Source organism: Erigeron canadensis, chromosome 1, assembly GCF_010389155.1.
Source record: "Erigeron canadensis isolate Cc75 chromosome 1, C_canadensis_v1, whole genome shotgun sequence".
NCBI classification, from domain to species: Eukaryota; Viridiplantae; Streptophyta; class Magnoliopsida; order Asterales; family Asteraceae; genus Erigeron; species Erigeron canadensis.
The window spans coordinates 57,894,752-57,920,392 of NC_057761.1; the positions used below are offsets into that span (position 1 = coordinate 57,894,752).

Here is a 25,641-nt window from a genome sequence, read left to right on the forward strand (position 1 = left end):
TAATTAAGTTTGTAACTTTGTATCGATAATTTTTTGTAAGAATAGATGGATGGCAATCATTTCTTAAATTAGTTAATAATCCCGGGTTTAATCCGGGCATTAACTAAAATTTTAAAATAAAAAAAATTAAAAAAATATATGTAGTTTTTGTAATTGATACATTATAACTTAGTTTAGAGATATTAAGTTGGCTAACATAATACGAGTATATATGTATGAGTATTTATTGCATTAACAAAACATATAAAAGAAATTTACAGTCAAAAAGTAAGAATTTAATATAAACATTTAGTAAGCTAGCTATTTATCTTTAAAAATATTACAATATTAAATATGACATATGACGTTATAAATAAAATAAAACATTTTTGAAGAAAAATATAGACTTGCCACATAATACTTTTTTCTAAAAATAGTTTTATAAGACAATTCTTCTTTATTATATATATATATATATTTATAAAGATATGTATACAACCTGCTCTAAAAACCTACGAGTATAGTACTGTTATTAGTTATGTTAATTTTTTTTTTAAACAATAAAGATGAAGTATAATTATTAATAACACCAAACTAGCAAGAAGCTAGCAAAATTAGTTATGTTGATAATTCCAGTAACCATGACAAATTACAGTACGCTCTTATTTAATTAGTATATATACTTGAAAATAATTAAAAGGATTAGTTACTACGTACGTACTCGTAACAAATTTATATGTATTTAATTAATTTGATTTAAATGAACTGCAGGTTAATGCGCTCACCGGGTATATATAGATGTTTTACAGACTTGAGTGAACTAATTAATTAACAACTAACATAGATATATCATCAGTGAATGAAAAAGGATTTACAGTATTGAAACATTAATAATCATATACGAGTACATCGAGTATCATGAGTTTATTGAGTAATTTGTTGTTAAAAATTAAATCTCTTGAATATTATATCAACGACCCGGCCAAGATGATCAAATAGAGATCGATGGCCATAATATTGTGCTCACATGATAAGTTGAGGTCCATGTACATACAGTTTGATATATCTATACAATGCACTTTTTACAATGGCGCCCCTTACACCTATTATTTGGTGCCATTTTTATTATTCTACAAATCCTCGACATTTTACTAGCTAGCTACTACAAAATATGGAAATTAATAGAGGTTTTAACTTGAAAAAAAATATATATATGGCAAAAGAAATTTGGGGGAAATTAATAAGAGGAATCTACTTTGTAGTACTGTGATATTAATTTTAATCAAGTAAAGGGAATGAAGAAGCTTCTCTCAAGAGTTCTTCAAAGTCCCATTCTTCAACTTTTAGTTCATCTCCTCCCTCCCAATAACTACTCTCGAACCCTGTCGCTACAGCTTGTATCTTGTGCTTGCTAATATTGTTGAAACAATATTGGTTCATGATATTAATGTTGTTCATGTTGTTAGTCATGGTCAGGGCGTTTCTATGGTCGAGATTAATTTCGCTTTTCATGTCTAGATTATTGTTGTTAGGCATGTTATGATGATGATGATGATCTAATATTGGTGGCATATTGAAAGTAGTGTTGTCTTCTAAACCTAAGTTCCCACCAAAGATCTCATAACATCCATGGTAACTAATCCCATTACCATCTATACCAACTTGTGTTGATGCATGCATGAGGGGCATGTTTCGTGCATGATGATCATCAATTGTAGTCAAGGGAAATTGTTCCATCATTATTTGGTTCATGTTCATGGCTTGCAAGGACGACGACGATGATGATCGCCGTGCTGCATCCATGCACATAGCCATAATGTTGCTAGAATCGGGCATGGACATCAAGCCGCCGCCCATGATGTCACGATGCTCGGAAGAGGATGAATCATGATCACTTGTGTTGGGTGATGAGGATGAGTTAGATGTTGATTTTTTCAGCCTCTTTTTTACAGTTGAGTTCCAAAAGTTCTTGATTTCATTATCTGTACGACCAGGCAATCGTGATGCGATTTGGGACCACCTGATTTCAAAAAAAAAAGGCAATTTTAATTAATTGATTAAAAAAATATGATTATATTACACGTAAAATACGTACGGTATATATATGAATGCATGAAATGCATGGAGGTTGGCTTCATATGTAAACAAATGAACTGATGAAATGGACAGTGGAGTATCTTCAACTCAAAGGTTATATATGTGGACACATACGCACACCTCAATTATCCCATTCCCTTTTATAATTTTGTACCATATGCATCATAATTTGTACGGCGCGCACGTATTGGAGTGTGTATACATGTATGTATGTATATATATATGTGATCATTAATTTGTAGAGGCTAATTAGTTAGCAAGAGATGGAGTGATCAATGACCAATATATATAACCAACATCAAAAATAATTTAATATAGGTATTGCCCTCTTTTCTTTAAAAAAAAAAAAACATCAAAAATATATAATTAACAGCTTTAACAAACTACTAGACAGCTTATAAATAACTGTGTTGAAATACTTGTACGTACAATTTCATGAATGTGAGGTTACAAACATTTAAGTGCGTAGTTTAATTTCTAGAATCATATCCTCAAGGATTTACCTGTCTCTTACATATAATATTTATATGCATTGTTACTGTCGTTATATGTATATAAAATAATTTGTTTGGGAATGTTTTTGGTGTGATGTCGAATTAATGTAGTACGAGTGTGGTTGATATGATGCATGTTAATGTGTGATAATTATGTCTTGCTACTCTTTCTTTGATCCAATTATGAAAGATAATTATTGTTATCTCCATTAGAGATTTGTTAACCGATTAAGGTCAAAAGTACATAGATTAAGTTTTTGCTAAGTGTTGCCTGGCCATATATAATCATGTGACCATGACTTTGACATTTTACTTGCTCGATTATAAATACTCATATATCTTAATTATCGATCAATTCCACGTACATATATAAGCAGTCACGGGTATTTTAGTCCATGCACCTAATACCTTTATATGTATGTATATATCTTATCAAGTTAATTACGGAGTAATTACAGATATATATATATAGTTCACTTGGTTAATAAGTAAATTCTTGATAAAATCATGTGATTAAGATTACAGAGTACTCGTATAACATATGAATACGCATCTCGCTCACTTGTATATTAATCTCTTGAGAACATATGGAATAAGAGATGCAGAGAACGTATAGTAGTGTATCGATTAACTATCAAATTAAGTATTATTGAGCTGTAAACGTGAAAACAACTACTAGTACTATTTGATGAATACTACGTCTACTATAATTGTTAAATTGTAACTTAGTTTTCCGACAGAAGACCTCACACTTTTTGTTAAACATATACACACATGAATTTATCATGTGCGTATTGATATTTAAAACTTAGAAACAAAGTTAACTATACTTTCTACATATATAATATATATATTAATTAAAACGTTTAATTTTCACATCATTATTATATATATATATATATATATATATATTTGATGATGATATACAATAGTTTCGGGTCGATTAGTGGCTCATCGGCGATCTAACTTGCCGTTTACAAAAAGAAAAAATAATTTTGGGGTATGCTAGAAAGATTTATTTAATTCATTTGTTTGATAATATGCATAGTAGCTAGCTACACAATTGACAATTTTTTTCTAGCTACTCGATCAGATGTATATGTTAATTTCATTTCTTGTGCTTCATTTCCTTTTATTATCATCGAACTGATGTACGTAATTTTTATAGATATACATACACATATAGAGAATCAGCTAGCTAGCTGAATAATTAAGAAAAGAACAACTCATAGTATAGTACTCGTAATAGTTAACAAAGAAAGTATCGGTTAGAGCTCATATACCCAAAAAAATAAAAACACATTATTCAACTAGACTTTCAAAAATTGGACAAGTTCATCTACAAAGTCTTCATCAGCTGGAAGAAATACCGTTATTTATAATGAAAAGTATATATACAATATGTCCATATATAACACCCACACAAAATAGCTAGTGTTACCACTCGTATAATTAAACAAAATTAATTTAATAATTACCTGTTACCAAGAAGGGAATGAAGATGAATAATAAGTTCTTCTTCTTGAGGTGAAAAGGCACCACGTTTAAGGTCGGGCCTCAAGTAATTTATCCATCGAAGCCGGCAGCTTTTACCACATCGTTGCAAACCGGCATTACGTGCAATGTCACTCCAACAACCTTGGCCATTAGTAATCATATAATTCATCAGTTTCTCATCCTCTTCAGGTGACCACAACCCTTTTCTCATCTTCATCATCATCATTGCATTATTCCCACTCGATGGTATCATACTATTATTTTGATCGTTTGATAATGATCTGTCTATCGGTTTCCTCATTGATATTAATTATTATAATGTGTGTTTGAAAGAGAGATGAGAGAAAGGTGTTGTTGATATATGAAAAAAATTCTGTTTTTGAAACCTATAAGCTTGGAAAGTGTAGTAGTGTTGATTCGGAGAAGTTGATTAATTACGAGTACTTTATAAACAGATAAATGTAACTGTGTTTGTTTGTTTGTTTGTGGAATAGAGAGATGAATTGAATGGGATTGGTGATATGATGATGATGATCATGACGGCAGTGGGGTTTGCTTAGAAATGGGGTCATGAAATATAGAAATTTTAAAGAGGTAGATGTCGTATGGGCCGGGTTGAGGAAATAAATAAAACAAATTAAGCCGAAATAGAAATGCTTAAACTTCAATTTTTGGTTGAATTGAATATATCATATATATGTGATCAGATTAAAAAATATGAGTGACATACCTAGTATCTTAATCAAGCCAACAAAATATCGACAAACAACTTAAATAGTTCCTAGCTTTTCTCTCTCTCTCTCCCTAACAGCATATATATGTTCTTAATACATACATTTAAGAAAAAGTTATTGAACATGTTTTCCAACAATATAATATCCATTTCTCTTCTTTAATTTTCTTTTTAACAACAACGACAATGGTACCTGCACAATGCAACCTGCACAATGCAACGACGATGAAAGCCGGTGTGATGGAGGCGGCGGATGGTGATAGTGGCGGCATCAAATAGTATATATAATTGATGTAAAGGTATTTTATTTAAATGGGGATTAATAGAGATATTTTATAATATAAAGGACTAATAGTGTAATTAAATATTAAGAGTTAGTAGTGATTTAATTTATTAAAGGTAAATTGATTAATTTGCATGTCCATTTTTGTAAATTTTCAATTTAAAAGTTAATAATTTTTATATAGTAGTATAAATATAATTTGTGATATATTTTATTTATAATATATAAAAATCAAAATGATTTATTCTAATACACATGTTATCTTAAATGAATTAGTACATGATAATAATCTACATTTCTAACTTATAAATTGGTATTAATTTATTATTTAATTATATATTCATCTTTATAAATTTGTTTGTCATACGTCTCTTATTATTAGACTAATTCTTACAACAAAAATGTCAATTGTCCACACATATGTTTTCACACTTTTAATGAAGTGTATAAAAATTTATTAATTTATTCACATTTTAAATTGTGTAGAAAAAGTTTATATTTAGAAGTGTAAAGAATTTTAAAAATCATAATTTATACACACTTATAAATGTATTAACATATGTTCACACTTAAAAGTGTGAAAGTAAATTTGTAACACCTAGTTTTCTTCACGCTCCCCCTGGCGTGAAAAAATTTAGTGTTACAATTTTACTCTTCACATCAAAAAAATGTGAACAATTAATATATTTTTACACACTTTCAAATGTGAACTTATTTTTTTCACATATATAAGTGTGAAAAAACTAAAAAAATATATAATTCTTACACACTTTTAAATGTGGGTTATTTATATACATTTTAAAGTGTGAAAAAATTTACAAATTTGTTCACGCTTTTTCAAAGTAAGTGTGGACAAATGACGTATTTGTTGTAATAAGATATGTTCAATTTCTATTTCCCTTATAAAAATAACGAACAATATATAGTCAATTTGTACTAGGTACAAATATATTAAAACTAATATATATATATATATATATATATATATATATATATATATATATATATGGGGTTAGGTATTGTAAAACAGTTATTAAAGTAAAATAAATAAGACAAGATTCACGAAACAATTGATGCATAATGATTTTTATGATGCACGGTGATCTTCAGTAAAGAAAACCTTTGTTTTACTTTAATTCTTGTTTTATTCTACCTAAAACCTATATATATAGGGTAACACTCCGGTGAGAACATTTTTAAAATAAAAACGGTGAGAACACTTAAAAACATCATTTTGATGTATTAAAAGTGCATAATATAGTGCATAACTAATTATCATTATTCAAGTGTTTAACAACACTTGAATAAAAAAAATGATGCATCCAACAAAAAACGTATTTTTTTCGATTTTGACGGATCAATGTGTTGTTAAACACTTAAATAATGATAATTAGTTATGCACTATGCCAGTTTTATGGACTTTTAATGCATCAAAATGTAGTTTTTAAGTATTATCATTTGTTCTCATTTTAATTTGGTTTTCATTTGATAGCCACCCTACCCTATATATATATATATATATATATGAAAAAGTTCATATGAGAAAATTTTGAATTGAAAAAACGATGAGAACCTTTTAGTTATAACTTAATATGTTCATATGTAAATGCTATATGTGATCAAATTTTTATCTTAGATAAAATCTGAAAGCAGTTTTTTTACACCATAGTAATAAGATTGTATACAAAACATCAAAAGATTGTTTTTCCTTTAAGGTTCTAAAATAAAATAATGTGTTTTCTGTTATTTGAGAAGTTTTTTAGTAAACACGAATTTGATCATATATTCTGATTTTCTAGTGTTTTTATGGAAAAGATTTTTAAGAAACAAAGGGAAAAAAATACAACTTAAGGCGACCTAAATGTTTTATATATAAAACTTGTTTTTAAGGTTTTAAATTTAAAAACCGACATCTAACTTAGAGCATCTCCAATCATGAGTTGATGAAAGATTTTTTGTGTGTAAAAAAGTCATTAAAAAGCTTTTTACCATTACAACCAAAATCTTTTTTTTTTTTCCAAATAACTTGAATTATTTGGGTGTAAAAAAGTCATTAAAAAGCTTTTTACCATTACAACCAAATTCTTTTGTTTTTTCCAAATAACTTGACATTCTTCAAGTTATTCAAAAATGACGTATTATATAAAATATTTATTTTAAACCCATATCTAATATACTTTCCATCTCTTTTGTATTCCATTATATATAATAGATTAATTTATGTGTACTTTTTAAAAAAAATCTCTTAAATAAATAAAAAAAAATTGTTTCTAGAAGTTTTTTTAGATAAAAAACTTATATGTCAACTTCATATTTTTCCCTACAAGTGTTTTAAAAATTCATGACATCAATCTTTTGATTTTTCTTTTCTTCTAACCTTTATATAACTTAATCTAATTTGAAAACCAAATTACTTTTAATATTAATATATCTGTTATAAATAACAAATCAAGACCCCACAAACTTTATGTATAAGTTTTCTTTTATACGAGTTGTTATTAACTATTTTTATATTATTATGCTAATGTTATTATTAATAATATAGAGTTATAGTATACTTTAATTTGCAGCTTAATTATTAGTTTCTTTTAAACTGTAACTTAACTTAAAAAAATATAATTATATAATTATGTGTATTTTATAAAAATTTTAGCTTTCATAATTATTTTTCTTCTTGAACACTACGAGTAAATAATAATTTTCATAAAAACTTCATTCTCTTCAACTTGAAGGTGTGGAATAAATAAAAAGTTAATTGTCTGATATCCATTTAAAAGTTTTAATACCTTATTATGCTTATAACTTATTTTTTTTCTCATTCTAGCTCGTGTATTATTTTATCACTTGCACTCATATATATGATATATAGTCAATGCCAAAATACTCTATTGCATCATATTCAATTACTATTGCATTATTTGATTCAGTATTTGACATATCAAGTTTTCATATATAATATTAAAACCAACCCGCAATTAATGATTTAGTAAACACTATTGATTAGCAAAATTTGTATAAAAATTGCGGGTTAAACCCGAGTTATTTAGCTAGTTAGGGGGGAGGGAGCCGGAGGGTTCATCTCCCTCAACCCTCAAATTTATCTAATCAAATTATTCCACCTCATTTTAACCCTCCAACCTTTTTTCAACCTTTTTTTAGTGGCAACCATCAATTCCAACTTTTTTTTCACATTTTAATAATTTATCTTTAACATAATAAACTTTACACAACTAGCCCTTTTTCACTTTTTGATTTTCATATTGAATCTTATTTTGTCGTTTTTCTGAATTTGACCGTTATAATAAAAAATAAAACCACATACATTTTAATTTATATGTTTTATTAAGAACAAAACACATTACGTAATATTAAAAAAAACATTACATAATAATAATAAAACATTACATAAATAAAAATAAATAAATTTACACTATGCTACAAAAAAAAGTTTGGAAAAAAAACAAATATTATTATTATTTAAATTCAAGTTTTTTAGAACTGAATATAACTTATATTTAAACATCAAATGTTATTATTATTTATTATATTTAATAATTAAAATTGAATATTAATTCAAGTTCAGCATGTACTTTAGGAGGAAACAAAACTTTTCAGCAAATTTACATAAATGGTTCTTGGCGCCTGCAAAGTTACATAAATGGTCCTTGGCGCCTGCAAAGTTACATTTTTGTCTCTACAAAGTTACATTTTCGTCCCTGCAACACTTCCCTCTTCTTCAACCCTCGGCGAGTTCACAACTCGCTACCTCCATCTCGCGTTCAACTCGCTCAGCCGGCACCCGAATCTCGCTCAACCCTCCCCAGCTTGCACCCAACTCGCTCAGCCCTCCCCCTTCGACTCACTCCACCCTTATTATAAATAAATTGGAGTTGCTCTTATGTTACCCAATCATAGGGCGGGCCCTACATACAATCTAGAATTACGTACATACGTTTAGTTACTACCAACAAGATCAAATATTCAAATGTAACCAAACATCAAATAGTACTCGTTGAATCGTGTAGACCACATTTGGACAATAATCTATACTATAACATGTTTAACGAATATGCACTTATTATTCCTCGGAATTGGAGGTTATTGAAAATCGATCTAAGAATCATTTGATTGTTTTTTGTTTGTTTTGTTGGGAAGCTAAGATTTTTGCTTCCACTACACATAATCTCTCTTTACATATAAGAACTTATCTATTATTTAATACCAATATAATAAATATTATTATTATTATATTAATATATAATACACGTGTAATTGAAGACAAGAAGTATGTATTCTATTACTGTATGTATAATTGTAGATACACGTGGAAAAGTTATTTTGAAGATAATAGTAAATCATCCATAATTGGTTTCAAACTTTATAACCATCCGTTGTAAAATAAGGAAAAAAAGTAGAAAAGACTCCAATTTGTGGGGAACACAAATCATCCCATTGGGAAACAAGAGAAAAAGAAATAGAAAGTTACCTAAATATCATAATATATGAATTAAGTTCATCATAATATAACTTTTTATGAAGGCTATAGCAAAAGGGAAAAATCGTCGAGCTAGATGTATAATCGTTATTATTCTTATCGTTATTTTATTTTATATTATTAGACATATATATAGTCACAACTCATGACAACCTCAACCAAAACAATATGATCTAGTGTTTGAGATCCAACATTACAAAAATCTCTAACAACTTATTTAATTCTTTGTTCATAAATTTTAACCACTTATTTTTTTTTTCTCTTTCATAAATCATTTTATTCATCTAATTCATTCAAAATCTTTTATCTCAAAAACCGTATATCGATAAATTATAAAAATTATATGGGTGTTTTTAAAATTTTATGTTCTTTCATTAGAGATGTCATTCAATATACTTTTGACGAATTTTTTATGCGAGGGCAGATCTTGTACAGGTAAAGCATTTGGTTATCACACTCTATGACTTATCACCTCCCATGACCTATCACTCATATCATCTCATCGTCGCAATGCGCGGACACTTTCTCTTGTATATATATAAAGTATTAGCTAAATCTTTCCAATTATTAGAGATGCCTTACGTTAGATACAGAAATTGAATTCATTCATGTATGATGTATTCAAAATGGATTCTTGGAATCCCATCGATCAAGTTAGGATTTATTATTATTATTATTATTATTATTATTGTTATTGAATTTTTGAATGATCTGTTATGTTAGTATTTCTAAAGCTAGTAATGTGGAACCAATCGAAAAGTTTTGAGCATGATAAACATCAATTACGCCATCAAATAAAAATACGCACTAGCTATATACTGTATATGTATTTTATAACTGAAAATTTCCAACTTGAAACAAATTTAGGATTTTAATTTAAGAGGATATCAATTCATCCAAATTTTGTAAGGTTTTTTGATGCACATGAATAATTGAATGCAAGTGGATGATTGGAATTATACAAGTTGAAGTATGAAAAATGATGATAGTAGTCACTAATTGGAGTTCATGAACATCGTTGACATTATCATCAATTTGCCGAATCAAACTTTGATCTTGGAATTGGACAAATCTCACAATGTTCATAGGGAAATCAGACTATTTAATAGGAAAATAGCTTCGCAACTTTGCAGTGATATGATCTTGGAAGTGGCTCAAACACATTTTCCCTTTCATGTCTATAACATTTATGGGTTAGGCTCTACAAGTAGTCTACAGCAAAAAGGCCAATTTTTTTGAAATGTCAGAATTTTGGAAATTACTCCACCAGGGGTAGACGCAAGTATCTTAAACTGTATCCCGGTTACTGCGTAGTGGCTTTTCAAAATAACCCGGCAAAGACCTAGCTGAGAATTGACAATGCATTGTCAATTATTCGCACTATAACAAAAATGTCATTTATTTACAGTTACTTTTAAGAAATATAAAAAAATTCTTTAACTTGTTCACAATTAAAAATGTTTAAAAAATATACACATTTAAGAGTGTGAAGAAATTTTAAAAATTATAATTTTTTCACACTTACATATGTGGAAATGAAAAGTTCACACAAAAAAATGTAAACAAATATAAAACATATTCAAATTTAAAAGTGTAAAAGTCAAATTTAACACATAAATTATTCACACCTCTCTTGTGTGAAAAAATATAGTGTTACAAATTAATCCTCACATTTCTAAGTGTGAACAATTAATACATACTTTTACACACTTAAAAGTGTGAAACTTTTTTTTTCCACATATATAAGTGTGAAAAAATTATATTTTCAAATTTTTCACACTTTTAAATGTAAATACTTTTTAAACTTTTTTAAGTGTGAACAAATTAAGTAATTTCTTCATACTTGTTTTAAGTAGGTGTAAATAAATGATTTTTTTTTTTGTAATGATGTTATCCACACATTATAAAAACTTGAAAACATTTAACTGGTAAGATTTGTTGATACCATATCGAATTCATGACTTAGGTACTAGCAAAGAATGTTATGTTTCTTTTCAATATATAACTTTTTTTTTATCGATATGTACTAATAGACTTTTTGTTATAATAAAAACATTTATAACAGTTTTTTTTGGAATTTCAAATTTTAGTTCTTTGAAACAGTGACCAGCCATTTGGTTATATGAGGCAACAACATTACGATTCATAAAATAGTTGCATTATAAACCGTGATGGGGCCACGAGCCCATGATTCTCATCTTACGGTCGCCAAATAGTTTTTTTAACACTAACAAAAGTAAAATCAAACTACATCAATCTAAGGGTCGCCAATTAGTCAATTACTTAAAAAACTAAATAAATACATAAATTTCTACTAAAAATATAGAGTTTTATAGACATTGTGGAGTTGCCATGACCATCTTTAGTAACTACATAGCTTCGTCACTGATTATAAAACGACATAAATTATTCTTTTATTAAAATACGGAGTAAGACATTAGTTAATTATTTTGTAAAGTTAAGAAGCTGCAAAATGATGGGGAAAAAAATGGTAAAAAAACCATGGGGTGTGTAGATTTTGACCCATTGTCAAAAAGGTTTTTCAATTCAAATGTTTTGTTTGCTATATACTCATTCAATTGTTCTGGAGAAAAAAGGGTTATTTATCACGTCATGCTCAATTTGATAGATTGAAAATTTTAAAATTTAACTCAATTTATAGATAAAAACTTTCAACTCTAACCCGTGACCTATTAACCCAATTCTATCCCATAAATAATACATGGGTTAGACCGGTGGTTGAGTTCGTGAGCCAACAGGTAGGTTCCTAATCATACGACTTTGGGTCAAGTGGATTTTTGGGTAAAAAAGTCTCCTAATTAGCTTGTTTATATGTCATTATTTTTTGATGTATCGAATGGTAACCATTACAATTAATTTAAACTATTAAATATCTATCATATATAAATGCTATGTTTTTATTAGACCACCATGTGTATCTCAAGTTTTTTTCTCAAATTTTTGATTTTAATTAGTATTTGACATCTTAGAGGTATCTTGAAAAACCAATGAATTACTTTCGCGATCAAAAACGTTGACTTATTGACTAAATCACTGTTTAAATTTTATAATATAATATATTTATAGTAATGATATAATTAAAAAGTTATTGACATTATTAATTATTAATATTACAGTAATATCTCTTATATAAATAAAATAAAATTCTAATGATATCATGATTTTTTAAATAATTCTTAGTTGTCATTATTACATTTATTTCTATCAATTATATCTTTTTGATTTTTTCTTGATTTATGACATCATTATATAAAAAGTTTAAATTATTTTTCAATAGATTTATGATATCTTTCATTTTTAGCTTAAGTCCAATGTAAAATAAAATGTAATTATCTAAAAAAATTTTAAACAACTATATGTCAAATTTTAAATATAATATCACCATCTATTTTCGTCTTAATATTATCAATCAACCCGTCTATATTAAATAATAAAACAATTGTTATAAAATCATCATTTAAAAAAAATTAAAATAGCTTAATTGTCATCTCTAAATTATTTTTAAAGTTAAGTTTTTTTTATTTAATTTTCTTATGATATTATAAGCACTTTCCTTCTTTAAGTTTATATAATTTTTATTTTTGTTATTTATGATGCTCTTTTCTATATAAAAAAAATAAGTTTTTATTTTCCTTTGAAAACTCTAATATTTTATACATGGTCTTTTAATTTTTCATCATATAAATTGTTTTATCATAATAGAATTTTAAATTACTTGCATATTATGCAGGTTAATAAGCTAAATATACATTTGAAATATAAGATATACTATTTCGAGATTATAAATATGGTTGAACTATCTCATCATAGTTCTTAAATATCGACATAACTTAATATTACAAAAGTTTTATTTATAAGCACGGGTTAAATCCGGGTTAATTAGCTAGTTAATAATATAAATTTTGAATAAATAGTTAGGATGAATTGACCAGTAAGCTAAAATCCAATGTGAAAGTCAACTAATAACATCAATTAAGATTGAAAATATCACCTTTTAGTTATAGAAAAAAGTATTCGAGTTCGCTAAACAATCGATAGTTCAAATAATTTTCCCAGATCAAACTATACAAAATTCAAGATGTTCAGTTGATGGTTTATTTGTAGGTTAAGATTACATAAACAAATCTGTTTTTTGTTTTTTTAGTCAGCTTAAAGTTGGGTTTAGACTAAGTTCAGTATTACCTACCTAAAAGAGGTCATTGTTATTGTTTAAGCATGATATGCATGTGAAATTCAATATAAATTTTATGAGCTTTTTTTGAAAAATTGTAACGAGAGGGACAAGTTGAGAAACATCAAGATTTCGGATCAAGGAAGCTTGACCCTTCAACTTTAAGCTATTGATTTCTAATGATATTGTTTGGAATCTAATCTAATCTAATATATTAATATAATTAAAAGGCTAGCACAAAGTTACATGAGGTAAATGTGCATGCATTATTTCTTATATTTTTTTAGAAGCCTTTTCCTTTGAATGCAACACAACAGCTAGAATTAATTTCATATAGTCGGAAATCATGTTTGTATAGTAAGATTATTGCTATCTAATTTGTTACTCAACAATGTCCAAATATGAAACTTATACTTATGATTAGTAATTAGGTTATTTTAAATGGAAAACGAAACAACAAAGTTACCACTTAAACAAAACCTTGGAATATATATATTAGAGAGAAGAAAAAAAAGGTTAACGTCATAACCATTTAAATTGGAAGAACTATGAGAAATTTTAAATTATAACTTGATGTTCATATGCGAATGATATATCTTGATGTTCATATGTAAATGGTATATGTAAACATATTCGTTCACATGTGAACTATATATATAGGGAAGTGATATCCGTACCATTTGTTTTGATTGATGTACCACACTTGTGTAATACTGGCTTGTACAGTCAGCTGTAAAACTTATAAATTGGGGTACATCAATAAGAAACAAAGGTATGAATATCACTTCCCATACATATATATATATATATATATATATATATATATATGGGTAGGATAAATTGAGTCTAGTTAATTTGAGTCCAAAAAAAGTTCATGTAACTTACACATGTAAGTTAACTCCGACCACAACCACCACCATCATCATCACCGGCCACCACCATGATCCTCCGGTGACGACGATCATCTCTAGCGAGACTTACACATGTGTAAGTACAACTTACACATGTGTAAATTAACTTTCCGGCGATGATGGTGGCTGGTGGTAGTGGTCAAAAGTTATGATTCAGAGCAGGTTTCGCCCTTAAGGATATGCATAAACCAAAGCTGGTAGGGGTGATAGGTCATTGAAGGTGATAGGTCATAGTGTGATAGGTCATAGAGGGTGATAGGTCATGGGGGGTGACCGGTGATGGGTGATCTACCTAACGGGCTCCGCCCTTGGCCACTGCCATAGTGCCATGGATTGACGGACTCCATCTTTAACCTTCATTGTTGTGTACATAAGTTGTACTTACACATGTGTAAGTCTCGTCGGAGATGGTCATCGTCGCCGGATGATCATGGTGGTGGTCGGAGATGATGGTGGTGGTGGTAGGAGGTGGTTGGAATTGGAAGAGATGGAAGAAAATCAATGGACTTTTTTTAGACTCAAAATAAGTTGGACTCATTTTATCTTTCCCATATATATATATATATATATTATAAAGCAAATTTCATTTTGTTAATTTTTAAGTTTCAACAATTTATCAAAATCACATTACATAATAACCTATAGTACTCGCCGATGCCACCACCACCACGGCCAATTGACGTCGTCACCGCCACCACCAATTGACGTCGTCGCCGTCACCACCACCACTGTCGTACGCCATCACATCCCGTCATCGCCATCTCTGTCGTACATTGTTATTACATTGCCGTCACTTCCACCACCAATGTTGCTACCATTGCACGCCACCTTCATCCGTCACGGCTACCACAACCGCCATAATTATACCGTCACATCGCACATATGCCATTTTAATAATGTATTAAAAGAAACCATTTTAAGTGAAAAAAACTTCAAGAAATCGGGAGAATGTTGAAAACTCGACATAGTGGTGTCAAAAAACTTAATTACTTGTGTTTGCAATATTAAAATCTTAATAAAAGTACTACTAGAACAGGCAAGACATTGAGAGTGAGATGAACGTGATTTTTTTAGATAACTAATAGATTTTATATCCGTGTCCAACACTGAACACGAGGTTTACGATATTATCAATATTAAATCTTAATATATTTAGTTCATAAACACTTATAACTTTAAAAATATACGGTTTCAAAAAGTGTTATACTTTGCAAGTTGTAGTATAATAATCACAGGTTCGATATCGTAATTATTAACTGAGACATATTGATAAATTTATTTGTCGTAGTCATTTCACAAGGCACATGCTACAATAACTTATCTATTATAGAATTTTTTTTAAAACCAGTTGTACTCATAATGTGATATTATTATGAAAGATAATTAAGAATTAAAATATAAGCATACTTGTGATCTTGTACTTGACATTCAAGTATATATACTTAATCATGATGCGGGCGCATAACACGAATATGTTTATTTTCAATTACTTGTCTTATGATAATTAGATAACAATTAGGATTGTTTTCATATTCTTTGATAACGATTATAACTCTTGATTTGGATAAAAATAAATATAATTTAAATATTTAGGGCTAAAAAGTGTAAATTATTGATGAAAAACAAAAAAATTGAAATTAATGAGATTTTTTCTACAAATTAATATAAATCCTAATATAATAATATAATTGGATAATGATTATTAGGATTTTTAATTTATAGTTAATCTAAATGATGGCATAAGCGAGAGTCAATTTGAAGAAATTGAGCAATTTAATTGGTTAATAAGTCATTAGTTCAACTGTATTATAATATATACTAGATTTTAGACCCGTGTCCAACACTGGACACGAGTTTTACGATATTATCAATATTAGATCTTCATACCTTTAAGTCATAAAAGCTTATAATTTTGAAGAAATACGGTTCTAAATGTTATATTTGTAGTACAATAATCATATGTTTGTCACTATAATGATTAGCCTAGACATATTGATGGAATTGTTTGTCGTAGTCATTCCACAAGCCACATGCTATATATAATAATTTCTTCATTATAGAATATTTTGAAACCAGTTATATATACTCATAATGTGATACTATTATGAAAGATAATGAAGAATTAAAATATAAACATATTTGTGATCCTGTACTTGACATTCAAGTATATGTATTTAATCATGATGCGCGTCCATATACGCATAGGTTTATTTTCAATCACTTGTTCTATGATAATATAATAACAATTAGGAATGTTTTTATATTCTTTGATAACAATTAGAACTCTTGATTTGAGTGACAACTGTAACATTAAATATTAATATGTAAAACTAATATATAAAAAAGAGAAAATTATGTACTTTTTTTTATTGAGAGATAAAATGAATCTTAAATGTAGTTTATATTGATTTGGATTTATGATTCAAGTAACCCTTTGTTGTAAATCGTGTTTGGGATATGTATCCAGAGTTCACATTGTATTTATATCAAATATTAAACTAAATATTAATATTTATAATTATAAAAATCTAATATAATATTTGTTAATAAGTCGTTAGGTTTTGAAATAATTTTTTATAGAAAATATTTCATATGTTAAAATTTTTTTTAATTTAATTAAATGATTATAAATTTTAAAAAGTTCTCTTAAGTTGATGGCTAAAAATAAATATAAAGTAAGTATTCAGGGCTAAAAAGTGTAAATTATTGATGGAAAATAAAAAAATGTAAATTAATGAGACTTTTTCTACAATTTAATATAAATACTAATATAATAATATATTTGGATAATAATTATTAAGATTTTTAATTTGTAGTTTATCTAAATGATGACATCATCAAAAGTCAATTTGATGAAATTGAGCAATGTAATTGGTTAATAAGTTATTAGTTCAACTGTCTTATAGTATATATTAAGATTAAAATTAAGATATTAAGATAATAATTTAAGATTAAGATAGCTAGCGGTTACAATGGCGAAGCTTAGTTGGGGTCCTAGGTCCTCTCATTTTTATGCCCAATAACCAAATTTTATCCCTAATTCGTTTAAAATATTTATAAAAAAATACCTTACCTAGATAACAAAATTACTTAAAAAAGTTTTTATACTCGTAATAAAAGCTACCATATTTATTTGTTGGTTATCTATGCATGCATTGCAATAATCATGCCGTTTCTATCATTTTACAGTAATTATTAATTAACAATTATGGATCATAAAATGCAATACTATTATTTTCTTCTTTCATTCAGAGGTGGGAACATTTGGAAGGCACTCCAAAGGCTATCAACTTTTTTCGTATCTTTACATTCACTATTTGTGTAAGCCTCTGTCCACTTGTTCACATTGATTATACACCCCAAATTAAGCAAAGCATACCTTAAAGTTAATTACCCAATAAAGAAAGCTAAAAGTAGGTTTTTAAGGCAAATTTTAAAAAATAAAAATAATACTGTACAAGTTTAGGTTTTCAATCACGTTAAAAAAAGTTCGATCACATACTCTTAAATATACATCGGATCAAAGTAAATGTTGGTCATAAATAAAGATTCGTTTATCAATTTTTTCTGCTAATCTTTCAACCTCAATTGTCACGAAGAAAAAGATATGATGCTTTTTTAGTTATTTAATTATTGTATACTCAAGACATATCATGCATCTCATATTTAACTAACTAGGGAAATGAATGCACGATTTCAAATACATGTAATTTGTTCTTTTATAGTATTCTATTTAAAAGCCATCATCTTGAATATGACATTCAAATTAAATATATTATGGTACGTTTACAACACTTTTTACTAAATATATTGACCTAGCTAATGCCTAGTGTACATGTAAGTCATAAATAAAGATTCCATGTCATTTCTTCACTTAACGTTTCATTAATTAAAATGGCATCAATATCATTAATTTCAATAGAAAACCATTTTACAAGAATTTGCCCACTTCATTGTTATGATTTTAATTCTATGTTATTTTCACGTTATATATCAATACATCATGAATTAACCTTAAATTTATTTATGCTATTTAATCTCTTATATAAATAAAATAAAATTATGATTACACATATATTTTTAAAAAAATATTACTTGGCATCACTAGACATTTTGTTATTAATTATTTATATTTTATCTAATTAGTTTATGAAATCATATCTAATTAAATTTTGATTTTTCTTTATTCTACCATTAAATATCTTCACTTTTAAATATTTTAGTTTGTTATATGCAAACAGGTTATATGTTTTTTTTAAGTTTTATATATATTTTTTTATTATCAAACTACATGACTTTTATAAACATTTTTCTTTATCTATTCGTATAATACGTGAGTTACTAAGCTAGTTACATTGTATAACCAATTTTTTGAGAAAATATTAAAGGAGAGGGCGATGTCCTACGTACCATATTAGTTGACATGCCCTTAATTTGTTCTTAAGTCAAACACTTTTACTTTTAAGATAAATTCTTCTACATAATTATGTTGTATTTATTATTTTCATCATGGTATCTATAATGTCGACCCATGACATATGTTCATAAAAATTAATTATGTAAAATTATAATTAGTTAAATGTAAAATATTTTTTATGGCTGTACCTACGAACGGGCAGTGTGATGGTCTGGCCAAGATTGTTAGACTTCAACGTTTTTAATCTACAAAGAATGTGAAAGTTTTACATTAATGATCTTATTTAGTTTAAGAAAGCAGCATGGTTGGATTCAGTGGTAAACATCCTTGCCTCTGGAGACAGAGATCATGGGTTCGATCCTCATCCCATGGAAAGGTTGGAGGGCCGTTTTTACCATTTAGGTAGAAACTGGAAGCAGCCTCTCTACTTAAGTAGAGGTAAGGTCTGCCTACATATATTTTAACCTCCCCCATACACCGTCGAGGTATTGGGGCTCAAAACCCGCAAAAAACGGCACTGAGCAGTTACTTACTTACTTATCTTATTTAGTTTAAACTTGGACTTTTTAAAAGCGACAAAAAAATTACAATTATACTGTCGCATTATATAAGAGTTTGATGTAAATGTATAATTGTCTACAATGCAGTGTTACTTAACTCATGTTGGTACTTAATACTAACATTACAATACTATATGATCGATATATAAAATCTGTTCACTTATTTTCGGATTATTATTTGGAAATATAATAATCATAAAAAAATCTAGCGGGATATGTAGTATAAATGTTCTTTATGTTTGTTACTAACTTCTGACAATAAAGTTTAAACATTTAGGGACCCGAACGGATAGGAAAGGAAAGGAAGCATCAAGCGAGCTCAGGCCAGCGGCGTTTAGTTACAGAAAACACCATTTGTTTTCCATTTTTGTTTTTCAAGAAAACATAGATTACATATATAACTTCAATGCTAGACTGAGACCACTCGACCAATCTCATCCATTTGAAAATTCGTGTAAAAGTTACGCTTCTAATAATAGGTTGGGTTGGCTCAGCTAACCGGGTTGAACAGAGTAGCTACGCTTGTAGATCAAATTTCTTTCAAAACTTAAATTGGGCATGTAATTTGAGTAGCTGGAATCTAAATATCACCGGCTCTGATTCTAAATTTAGTAATTGAAACCCTCGATGTGACGAAAATACTCCAAACCGAATGATCCAAATGTAAAACTCTTCAAACGATCTGTTGTCATAATAACTCCAAATGTATACAGATTACCAAAAAAACACGTTTATTATTTTTCTATAATATAAACATGCATAGAATCAATACAAGAATCAAAAGTCTTAAAGTACCATTGGTATTCTTGGTGCCACCGTTTTTTGGAAACTCACAGGTTTGAGGTTTTTTGGTGACGAGACCGAAAATGCACGAAATTGATGGACTGAAAATACTCGGGTCGTTCGATCCCGATCCAGATTCTAGCTATTTCGTTCGGTTTTTGAGGATTTTGGGGTGGTTTGCTGTTTTATTATAGTCTTTTTAGCAAATTTTACCATTGAACCAATAATTAGTTTGACCAATACATTATCGATCTTTAGGAAGTAGGAGTGTAGGACCTAATGTTTCTCTACGGCTCTACCTCCGGTCCTCCACTAAAATACCCAGGCCCATTTATAAAGCCCATATATAGAGATGATTTCCACAAACAGTGAAAAACTAGTATTTCTACCCGGGCGTTGCCCCGGGAGAAAAACATAACTCTGGTGATAAAAGTTACAAAAACATTAAGCCGAAAAACAAAATTTGCGCGACAAAAGTTAAGAAAATGAAAGTTGTGGTTCAAAGTAAAGAAAATGAAACTTTGGTAATAAAATTTAGAAATCAAAAGTTATATCGTAAAAGAAAATGAAAGAAAACTTTCAGAGCAAAGTTTAAAAACAAAGTTATATGAAAAAAAGTACAAAAGTTAAGAAACTTTATACCTAAAAAACAAAGTTTGTATGTTGAAAGTTTAAAAAACAAAAGTTATGTAACGAAAGGTAAAAGGGGAAATGTAAAAAAAAAAAAAAAATTTGGTGGAAAGTTTAAAAAGTAAAAGTTATGTAGTAAAAAAAAAAGAAAATAAGGGTCGTTAAGTCTGTCACCTAACAGTCGTTAAGTCTGTTACCTAACCGCCGTTAAGTCTGTTAATTATGTTCGATGCTTTAAAGGCTTGTACCTTATGCTAAAGGGGGAGTACTTTTAGCTACAGTAACTCCCCCTCACAAACCAAAGTTGGTTTTTAGTATTATACTAAAAAAGAAGAAATCCTTAAAAACTTTATTTATTGAGAAATAAAAAAAGAAAGAACAATAAAACAAATTGATGTTTGAATTTATCAAAGAAGAACAGTAAAATTAATTTATGTTTGAATTGTATTTTGTTTGAAGTAATGTAAATCTAATTTAGTAATGGAAAATATAAAAGAAAGAAACATACTTGATAGCTTTAGAACTTTACTGCTGTTACAAAAGGTGAGAAGACACAGCTACTTTAAGTGAAGTAGGTTACTGCTATTTCTTTGAGTAAACTATATATGCAGGTAAAGAGAAATAAGTTCAGGTAAAGAGAAGACATTAGATACTATAGAATGTTAGATGTATGTAGATACTTCCATGTTCGAAAGTGGTAAAAGATGCAACAAAAGCTGTACAACAGACACAATGTACAGTGAGCATAATAACTTGTACATAGTAAGTTACTTTTTAGAAGATATATAATGTAAAGTAATTTTTTTCTTTAAATTTTGTTTCGATCCAGACGTGTTATAAACAATTTTAACCAGCCAATTGTTGGACCTCTAACCCACTTCTCATGGAAAATACCTTGAGATGGGAAAACCCAAGACTCGAACCTAATACCTTGGGAAAAACTCACCTCTGGACCCACATAGTGAATTTAAAAAATACTTTTGGCCAACCCAAATAAGTTGAATTGGTTAAAAAGATATAAAGTAATTAATGATATCTTTTCTTTTGCTAATTTAACTTTCTAACTTTGTTATATTTAAGTCTTATTTTAAAATTTTCTATGTTAATATCTAGTTGCACGGGGTTTTATCTATACTTATCTAATAAAACAAGTCATCTCCATATAATATACTTATAATAACCTCAATGAAATAATTTATATTATAGATCTCCAACAATTAAAATAACTACAATACTACCTTTAACATCAATTACCTTTACATTCACTACCATCATCGCCCCCATCACCGTTCCTACTACCTCCCCCACCATCGTCACCACCATCACCTCCGCCATCATTATCTCACCGTTATCGCATTGTGCGAACATAAGTCTAGTTATAAAAAATGAAAGGTGATTTTGATGTACTTACAAAAGTATCATGTTAAACATTTTATAGTGTACAAGAGATAGTCCCCGCGCGTTGCGGCGGTAAGGTGGTGGGGGTGATAGGTCAAGTCATAGAGTATGTTAGCCAAATCCTTAGCCATACGGACCCCATCCTCAGATTTAAAATTTTGGCAAAAGCATATCGAATGACATCTCTAATGAAAAACATGAAATTTTAAGAACACCATGCAATTTTTATAATTTATCGATATACGGTTTTAAGATAAAAGATTTTGAATGAATTAGATAAATAAAATAATTTATGAATGAGAGAAAAAAAAATGAGTGGTTGAGATTTAGAGAGAAAGAAAAAATGAGTGGTTGAGATTTAAGGTTAATATATATATATAAGGTAAAGTTATTTTGGGAACCTTTTTTGCGAGAACCTTTGAGAACTTTTCAAATCAAGCCCAACCGATGATTGTTATTTGCATGAAAATTGTTTTTTGATTGTTTTCTGAATAACTTATGTGTAATTTTAAAGTTTATAATTTTGTGGAGCATGGATTATCATCCGTTATACAGTTATGTGGAGATTTTGATTCTTGATCACAAGTGCACGAATATTGCTATGATGTTATAATTGTGTGGAGCATGGATTATCATCCGTTATACAGTTATGTGGAGATTTGGATTCTTGATTACAAGTGCACGAATATTGCTATGATGATGATCATAGCAATATTCGTGCACTTGTGATCAAGAATCCAAATCTCCACATAACTGTATAACGGATGATAATCCATGCTCCACACAATTATAAACTTTAAAATTACACATAATTTATTCAGAAAACAATCAAAAAATAATTTTCATGCAAATAACAATCACCTGGGCTTGATTTGAAAATAACTTTACCCTATATATATAGTGAAAAGTTATTTTGAGAACCTTTGAGAACTTTTCAAATCAAGCCCAACCGATGATTGTTCTTTACATGAAAATTGTTTTTTGATAGTTTTATGAATAACTTATGTGTAATTTTGAAGTTTATAATTGTGTGGAGCATGGATTATCATCTGTTATACAATTATGTAGAAATTTGGATTCTTGATCACATGTGCACGAATATTGCTATGGTCATATATATGTAAGTCGATCACATGTAATCATAGCAATATTCGTGCACATGTGATCAAGAATCCAAATCTCCACATAATTGTATAACGGATGATAATCCATGCCTCCACAGAATTATAAACTTCAAAATTACACATAAGTAATTCAGAAAACAATCAAAAAACAATTTTCATGTAAAGAATAATCAACGGTTGGGCTTAATTTGAAAAGTTCTCAAAGGTTATCGCAAAAATAAAGGTTCTCAAAATAACTTTTCACTATATATATATATATATATATATATTAGGTAGAGATGTTTAAATTAATAAATAAAAAATAGAGGTATTTTGAGTAGTTCAAATCTATCTTTTCTTAAAAAAAAAAGAAAGGGGAGGGGGCAAAATGATAGTATTAGATAATACAAAGTTACCAAAATAGTAACGAAGATACGAGATACCCGGTTAGCTCTCATATATCCAGGACACAAATTTATCCATTACAAATAGCCTTAACGGAAAACATTCTTAAAGAATAACTTACTTGTATATATTATTTATTAGTATATTAGTATTAATACCTGTACGTAGGGTTGTAAACGAACCGAACGAACACGAACGGAGCCTTGTTCATGTTCGTTCGTGTAACTTAACGAACGGTTCACAAACAGATAAACGAAAATAATGTCTTGTTCATGTTCGTTTGTGTTCATGAATGAATGTTCACGAACACAAACGACCGAACACTAATAAGCGAACCAAACGAACGAAATTTTTATAAATTAAGAATTTTATTTAAACATTTATTAAATAATTAGGTATTAATATATTATATAAAAAAATATTTGCATTTAAACTATTTTTTATAGTATAGGTTATTATGTGCATATAACGGATTATTGTAAACGAACATAACAGATTATTGTTCACGAACATAAACAAACTATTTTTCATGAACGACAGCTCATGAATTATTGTTCACGAACGACCGTTCATGAACATAAACGATCGAACGTTCACGAACAGATTATCGAACGTAAATGAACGAACGGGAGCTTTGTTCATGTTCTTTGTTTAACTAAACGAACGAACACGAATGAACTTCCCGCCAAACAGTTCATGAACTATTCACTTCGTTTACCGCTTTACCTATACGATGTACGGATTAATAATATATATTGTAAATAGTGAATCCATACCAATACCTATACTACTCTCAATAATCTTCAATAACATATGTCGTACACCCAAGGGATGAAATGAATTATAATTTTAAATACAACATATATCATTGACAACAATATAATATGAATATCTATGTAAATAAGATCAAATAAAATGAAAGGATATAAACTAAAACAATCACATTAATAGATTATATGAACAATAATTAGTAAAAATAAATATGAGATGGAAAATAGTAACTTTTTTGTTGATCACGAAAATTAAAGGGAAAAGAAAACCAACCATCCATGTGTGATTGCCTTTGTGGTCATTTATATTACACTTCATGAAAATATCAATTAGATCAATTAGATGCTTATGTATCAAAACCAAAAAAAAAACACACACTAAAGTTTCAGTTTGATATTTTTAGTTGACTTACGGTAAAAGAATATATAACAGCTTTGGTTTCTTTGTTTGCTGACGGCAACAAAGGAAAAAAAATGAAAACTGATCAAAGAGAAATTTGAGTAGAAAACCTATAATAAGTTGATAGATATAAATTACTTCAATACGTAACATAAGTTGTATTTGATATGAAGTAAAAAACTTAATAAATATAGATTAATTCAAAATAATAAATAAAACATATCGTCCAAGAATACTTTATTGGTAGATAATTTATAACAAGAGTAAGTACCCGCGCGTTGCGGCGGTGAGATGATGGGGGTGATAGGTCATAAAGTGTGATAGGTCATAGAGTATGATAGCCAAATGCCTTAACCGTACGGGTTTCGCCATCGGATTTAAAAATTCGTTGAAAGTATATCGAATGACATCTCTAATGAAAGATCATGAAATTTTAAGAACAACCATATAACTTTTGTAATTTATCGATGTACGGTTTTTGAGATAAAAAATTT

The 25,641-nt window shown here is 28.3% G+C and overlaps 1 protein-coding gene across 1 annotated transcript; it reads right to left on the reverse strand.

Annotated features, from left to right (window-relative positions):
* Nucleotides 1-1,004: 1,004 nt before the first annotated feature.
* On the reverse strand, nucleotides 1,005-4,368 carry LOC122585133 (transcription factor MYB83-like). The gene is made up of 2 exons (XM_043757237.1): nucleotides 4,049-4,368; nucleotides 1,005-1,999 (listed from the first exon to the last, which is right to left on the reverse strand). The coding sequence occupies exons 1-2, from the start codon at nucleotides 4,366-4,368 to the stop codon at nucleotides 1,258-1,260; spliced, it is 1,062 nt and encodes a 353-aa protein (XP_043613172.1). The 3' UTR covers nucleotides 1,005-1,257.
* Between the last annotated feature and the right edge of the window lie 21,273 nt (nucleotides 4,369-25,641).